The sequence below is a fragment of the Molothrus aeneus genome, chromosome 29 (genome assembly GCF_037042795.1).
Source record: "Molothrus aeneus isolate 106 chromosome 29, BPBGC_Maene_1.0, whole genome shotgun sequence".
Classification (NCBI taxonomy): Eukaryota; Metazoa; Chordata; class Aves; order Passeriformes; family Icteridae; genus Molothrus; species Molothrus aeneus.
The window spans coordinates 4,306,474-4,312,473 of record NC_089674.1 but is presented as its reverse complement, the minus strand read 5'-3'; the positions used below and the strand labels follow the sequence as shown (position 1 = coordinate 4,312,473).

Here is a 6,000-nt window from a genome sequence, read left to right as displayed (position 1 = left end):
AACAGATTTGAAGATGGCAGAAAAGCTGTGTTGGAATATCCTGTCAAGCCTCATTATAAATGGAATTCAGCTTTCCTGGCTGACTTGGCAGGGCTGACAACACCTGGGAATGATCTTTTTGCTGCAAATTGGGAGTTTTAGGGCTCTGGCAATGTCAGAAATGACCCCACTTCACCCTGGTTTTCCTGTGCTTCATGATGGGTTTGAAAGGACACAACAATTACTTCCTGTTCAGACAGAACTTTAATACAGAAATCTCTGTAAATACATTAATTACAGCTCATAAAAAATAACTTCTGGATTTTTACACCCCAGTCAAACCCAGGTGGAGATTCCAATCTGTTCCTGGCTCAAATAAAGCAGCAGTTATCCAAAGAGGAAGGAAGCTCTGCTCTTCCAGTAACATCCATCCTCATCCAACACAACCTCAAAGGAAGAACTGAAATTCCATCACATCCCTGTTTTGCAGGGAATGGCATCCTCAACAGGGAATTTAAGGATTGTGGAGAGAATCCAGAGCAAAGGATCTTCCCAGAACCATTCCCAGTGTGTCTCATTACTTATTCCATGTCCATCTCAGACCCTGGGGACACAACTTCTCTCCCCAGGGCAGGATGGGTTTGTTTTTCTCCATGACTTGCACATGAGGGAGAAATCTTTGTATTTCTGAGGGCAGAAAGGGCTGGAAAAGATCCAGAAATGGAGCCAAAAAAAAAAGTTTGCAATTCCCAAACCTGCAGCAGCCACACTGTCCCTGCTCCCCTCAGCTCTGGTCCCAGAGGAGCAGAGGAGGAGCAGCCTCATCCCACAGTGCTGGCCCAGCAGCTGGGGGTGTTCAGCAGCTTTTGTAACTTACTCCCAGTTTACACCTCGGTGCAAGTGGTGACTCTGCTCTGCCTCCCTTGGACAGCAGCTCCATGTCACCACCAGAGCTCCTCACTGCCTGAAATCCCAAATCTTTCCAGGCAGCTCTCAGTCAGTTCTTAAGGAGGAGAGGGAGATGGTCCAGGATACCTTTGCCAAAAGTGGAGGAATCGAGGGATGAATTGTCCCTGGAAACTTCAGGTGGCCCACCCAGCTCTGCCTGGGAAGCCTCAGACTCTGGGATTCATGGGGGGCTTTAAAGCCTGCAGGGAAAAGGAGCAGTTAAATCCCAGCAGTTTCAGGGAATTCCATCCCCAGAGAAATGATGGGAATTCCATCCCCAGAGAATGTATGGGAATTCCATCCCCAGAGAACTGATGGGAATTCCATCCCCAGAGAATGGATGGGAATTCCATCCCCAGAGAACTGATGGGAATTCCATCCCCAGAGAACTGATGGGAATTCCATCCTCAGAGAATGTATGGGAATTCCATCCTCAGAGAACTGATGGGAATTCCATCCCCAGAGAACTGATGGGAATTCCATCCTCAGAGAATGTATGGGAATTCCATCCTCAGAGAATGGATGGGAATTCCATCCTCAGAGAACTGATGGGAATTCCACCCTCAGAGAACTGATGGGAATTCCACCCCCAGAGAACTGATGGGAATTCCATCCTCAGAGAATGGATGGGAATTCCATCCTCAGAGAACTGATGGGAATTCCACCCCCAGAGAATGGATGGGAATTCCATCCTCAGAGAACTGATGGGAATTCCACCCCCAGAGAATGGATGGGAATTCCATCCCCAGAGAACTGATGGGAATTCCACCCTCAGAGAATGGATGGGAATTCCATCCTCAGAGAACTGATGGGAATTCCACCCTCAGAGAACTGATGGGAATTCCACCCCCAGAGAATGGATGGGAATTCCATCCTCAGAGAATTGTTATTCCTACCTGAATTACCTGGGGTGGAGGAGCGGGTTTGCCTTTGGGAACAGGCACAGGAGGAGCTTTTCTCTCTGGAGCCTGGAACAAAATGGGGTTTAAATGTCACTGGGGTTGTCTGAGCAGCTGCAGAACCTCCCCAGCCCCAGCCACCCTCAGCCTGCAGCATTTTCCTGCTGCAAAATCCCAGGAATTCCCATCTGTCCATGTGCAAGGGGGCAACAAAATACAAATACAAGGGGGCCAGGTCTGTTTCAGAAGACACTGAGCTATTCCCAATATTTAAATATCGATATCCAAGCTCACACAGTGGGATTTAAATGTGGCTTATAATTGATACATGGGGATATTTTATATCTTATATTTTATATATTACATTTTATATTGTCCTGACCCATGTTTGTGCAGGCAGCACCCCAGAGCTGTGTCACCAGAGTGAAGATGGATTTTACACCCTCCTGCCAGGGGGGCAGGGGGCTCAAATGCTGAGATGGTGAACATTTGAGGCAGGTATTTTCTTTTAATTAGGATGGTTTGGGTTTATTAATGAGAAATAGAACCATTCCTCTGGGTTCTTACAAATGTGAGACCGACCACATCTCTGCCACATAGGAACCCTCACAGGCACCTGCAATAGCAAAGTTACTCATCATTTACATTGTGTTTACACCTGAAATGCCTCTTGGTTTAAACTCCAGCCACTGAGTTTGCTTCTGATGCCTTGGAGGACTCCCTGGCTGAGGAGGGATATTTGTGCAGTTTAGGATTACATGGCCAAAAAGGTGATTCCTACCCTAAAAGTCTGCACTTTGAATAGCTGCGATTTTAAATTTTTACTTTAAATCAGAAGCTGCAAATATGAATTGGGATCTGATAGGGATGAGGGAAGCTGCAGGGTTGTACTCACAAACTTCTCCTCGGGGTGGGAAGAGCCAGGTTTGGGGGCAGGAACGGGAGGTGGGGGACCCTTGGGCCTCAGGGCAGGCTGGAAAAAACAGAACATAAACCACTTTAACCCTCTGTGTGTGCATCCACGCGTTCCTTGGGAATGTGCAGGCTGGAGCTGGATATGAAAATGCTTTAACGGGCTGGGGATGGGGGGGGTGCAGGGATGCTGTCTGAGAAAACCGAGCCTGCTCTGGAGCTCAGGGATGTCCCTTTGGGATCAGGGGTTTGTGATGTTCCCTAATCCCGCAGGAAAGCAGGGACATTCCCAGAAATACTCACACTCTGACGCTGGGGTTTGTTCTCCTGAGGTGGAGGCACGGGAAGAACTTTCTTATCAATTACCTGCGAATGGGAACGGTCACAAATGGGGTGGAGCCCTTATCTCACCTCCTGCCTTATCTCCTGCCTTATCTCCGGCTGGCCCTGCCCTGCCCCGGCTCACTGGGGACTCAGAGCCCCCCTCGTGCCGGCATTCCCAGCACTGTCCCTCCCCTCAGCATTTTGGGAATTTGTGCTGGGATTCCTCCCCTCATAATTTTGGGAATCTTGTGCTGGGATCACCAGCCTTGTCCCCTCAGCATTTTGGGAATCTTGTGCTGGCATTCCCAGCACTGTCCCTCCCCTCATAATTTTGGGAATCTCGTGCTGGGATCACCAGCCTTGTCCCCTCATCATTTTGGGAATCTTGTGCCAGCATTCCCAGCACTGTCCCTCCCCTCAGCATTTTGGGAATCTCGAGCTGGGATTCTTAGCACTGTCCCCTCAGCATTTTGGGAATCTCATGCTGGTATTCCTCCCCTCATAATTTTGGGAATCCCGTGCCGGCATTCCCAGCACTGTCCCCTCAGCATTTTGGGAATCTCATGCTGGTATTCCTCCCCTCATAATTTTGGGAATCTCATGCTGGCATTCCCAGCACTGTCCCTTCCCTCAGCATTTTGGGAATCTCATACTGGGATTCTCAGCACTGTCCCCGCAGCATTTTGGGAATCTTGTGCTGGGATCCCCAGCCTTGTCCCCTCAGCATTTTGGGAACTCGTGCTGGAATTCCTCCCCTCAGCATTTTGAGAATCTCATGCTGGGACTCCTCCCCTCATAATTTTGGGAATCTCGTGCTGGGATCACCAGCCTTGTCCCCTCAGCATTTTGGGAATCTTGTGCTGGCATTCCCAGCACTGTCCCTCCCCTCAGCATTTTGGGAATCTCATGCTGGGATCCCCAGCCTTGTCCCCTCAGCATTTTGGGAATTCGTGCTGGAATTCCTCCCCTCAGCATTTTGGGAATCTCATGCTGGGATCCCCAGCACTGTCCTCTCAGCATTTTGGGAACTCGTGCTGGAATTCCTCCCCTCCTAATTTTGGGAATGTCGTGCTGGGATCCCCAGCCTTGTCCCCTCAGCATTTTGGGAATCTCATGCTGGGACTCCTCCCCTCATAATTTTGGGAATCTCGTGCTGGGATCACCAGCCTTGTCCCCTCATCATTTTGGGAATCTTGTGCCAGCATTCCCAGCACTGTCCCTCCCCTCAGCATTTTGGGAATCTCGAGCTGGGATTCTTAGCACTGTCCCCTCAGCATTTTGGGAATTTTGTGATGGGATTCCCAGCGCTGTCCCTCCCCTCAGCATTTTGGGAATCTCATGCTGGGATTCCTCCCCTCAGCATTTTGGGAGTCCTGTGGAAGTGCAGTCCCTTGGGCTGATGGTTTGAGCCCTGGGGACAGTCCCCAGCTGTCCCTGCTCTCACCTTCTGGGCAGGTGGCACCAGCACAGGCTGTTCTCTGCAGCTCTGCTCCTGATCCACAAACACCTGGTTGGTGGCTCCGGGTCCCCTCCTGGTCTGGTGGCTGTCAAAGATTTCAAATCATGCTCAATTTTAGTTAACTGAAGAAAAAACTGTTGAAGCCCTGCCTTACTCCTGCTGGTGTTTTGTACCCATGTCCTTGATTTCTTTCTTCCCTTTATTCATTTGGGATTATTAAGGATTTATCAAGAGCTCCATTTCAACTCTTCCATCCCCTCCCAACCATGGGATTTCTGATGCCTCCACAAATCTCATGGACCATCTTCCTTCCCTTCCAGAGTCTAATTCCCCCCACCTCCACTGCAAACTCTGCAGGGTTTTCCTGGCTTTGGTTTGTGGGTTTTAGGTGGATGTGGGAAGGATTTACCTCTTGTGGAAGCCTCGGAAGCGGGTGAGCAGCACGGCTGCAACTGCAGTGACAGCCAGGACAGCCAGCACGCCAGCAGCCACAGCAATGCCTGGCAGGGACAGAAACAGCCCTTAAACACCAGGGATCACTGAGGGCAGGGACAGAAACAGCTCCTGAACACCAGGGAATCACTGTGGGCAGGGACAGAAACAGCTCCTGAACAGCAGGGATCACTGAGGGCAGGGACAGAAACAGCTCCTGAACACCAGGGAATCACTGTGGGCAGGGACAGAAAGGATCAAACACCAGGGATCACTGAGGGCAGGGACAGAAAAAGTTCCTAAACACCAGGGATCACTGAGGGTAGGGACAGAAAGAATCAAACATCAGGGAATCACTGAGGGCATGGACAGTCCTTAAACACCAGGGAATCACTGAGGGCAGGGACAGAAACAGTTCTGAAACATCAGGGATCACTGAAGGTAAGGAGAGAAAGAATACTAAAATACCAGGGATCACTGAGGGCATGGACAGTCCTTAAACACCAGGGATCACTGAGGGGGGACAGAATCATCTGTTGGGACAGAAACAGTTCCTACAAAATCAGTGGGGACAGAAACAGTTCCTAAACATCAGCAGGGACACAAACAGTTCTTAGAACATCCCAGAACCACTGAGGGTGGGAGAGACCCAACAAGATCCACTATTATTAAGAAGTTTCCCATCACCACTGATGAAGGAATTTTATTATCCCTGTTCTCATTTTATGGGTTCTTCTCCTGCCAGAAATGGTGATGGAAAGGGGTGAACTCCTGCTGGTTTTGCCATGTTTGAAGTCAGTTGTTGTTGCCTGAGTTAAGCAAACCCTGAACGAACCCTAAACCATCCCTGCCCTTTCCACTGACCCTCAAAAATCCTTCCCTGTCCTTCCTCTCCTCTGTCCCAGAGGCTGTTACCCAGAGAAGGGTGCAGACCTTCAAACTGCCCTCAAATAAAATTTCTTTCACAATTTTCAACAAAACTACTCCAAAGCCTCAGCCAAGCCAGAGGTTCAGAGCTAACAGTGCTCTGGAGAAGGTGAAGAGAGG

At 49.7% G+C, this 6,000-nt stretch overlaps 1 protein-coding gene across 1 annotated transcript in view; it reads right to left on the bottom strand.

The window, feature by feature from the left end:
• Positions 1-985: 985 nt before the first annotated feature.
• Positions 986-6,000, bottom strand: part of LOC136567723 (zinc metalloproteinase-disintegrin-like NaMP) — a 28,077-nt gene continuing 23,062 nt past the window's right edge. The window contains exons 19-24 of the mRNA XM_066567420.1: positions 4,931-5,021; positions 4,507-4,606; positions 3,042-3,104; positions 2,722-2,799; positions 1,833-1,895; positions 986-1,127 (exon numbers count right to left, since the gene is read on the bottom strand). Coding sequence (XP_066423517.1) covers positions 1,095-1,127; positions 1,833-1,895; positions 2,722-2,799; positions 3,042-3,104; positions 4,507-4,606; positions 4,931-5,021 — 428 coding nt within the window. The 3' untranslated portion in view covers positions 986-1,094. The remainder of the gene's footprint in view (positions 1,128-1,832; positions 1,896-2,721; positions 2,800-3,041; positions 3,105-4,506; positions 4,607-4,930; positions 5,022-6,000) is intronic.